At 32.6% G+C, this 322-nt stretch overlaps 1 protein-coding gene across 3 annotated transcripts in view; it reads right to left on the bottom strand.

The window, feature by feature from the left end:
• The window catches only part of CDC20B (cell division cycle 20B), a 54,243-nt gene extending 54,040 nt beyond the window's left edge, over positions 1-203 (bottom strand). For all 3 annotated transcript variants that reach the window (XM_011996761.1, XM_011996762.1, XM_011996763.1), the window contains exon 1: positions 146-203. In XM_011996761.1, coding sequence (XP_011852151.1) covers positions 146-199 — 54 coding nt within the window. In that variant the 5' untranslated portion in view covers positions 200-203. The remainder of the gene's footprint in view (positions 1-145) is intronic.
• Positions 204-322: the final 119 nt, after the last annotated feature.

Genomic DNA, 322 nt, shown 5'->3' with positions numbered 1-322 from the left:
TTTTTAGTATGTAATAAGATACTGTACTTAAATTCTCATATTTTCAGACCAGCTCATACTTCCTACAAATACATTCTTTACCAAGAATTCGTTTGTTCAAGATCAGAATTAAAACAGAGAACAAGAACAAGCCCTGGACACTCACCTTGGTGGAGCTTTGACTTTTCTTCTGCTTCAGTTCTTTGGAGAGCACACGCATGATACTTTCCTTTGAAAACACAGATAATATATTGAAAGAGAAACTATTTAGCAAAATCATAATTTCAGGTGTGGAATTTTTCTAGATCCTGTGCTTGTCAGATTACACTTTTTTTTTTTTTTT

The sequence above is a fragment of the Mandrillus leucophaeus genome, unplaced genomic scaffold, assembly GCF_000951045.1.
Source record: "Mandrillus leucophaeus isolate KB7577 unplaced genomic scaffold, Mleu.le_1.0 Scaffold523, whole genome shotgun sequence".
In the NCBI taxonomy this organism is placed as follows: domain Eukaryota; kingdom Metazoa; phylum Chordata; class Mammalia; order Primates; family Cercopithecidae; genus Mandrillus; species Mandrillus leucophaeus.
Note: the sequence above shows the minus strand (reverse complement) of the source record. Positions and strands in the feature narration are given on the sequence as shown.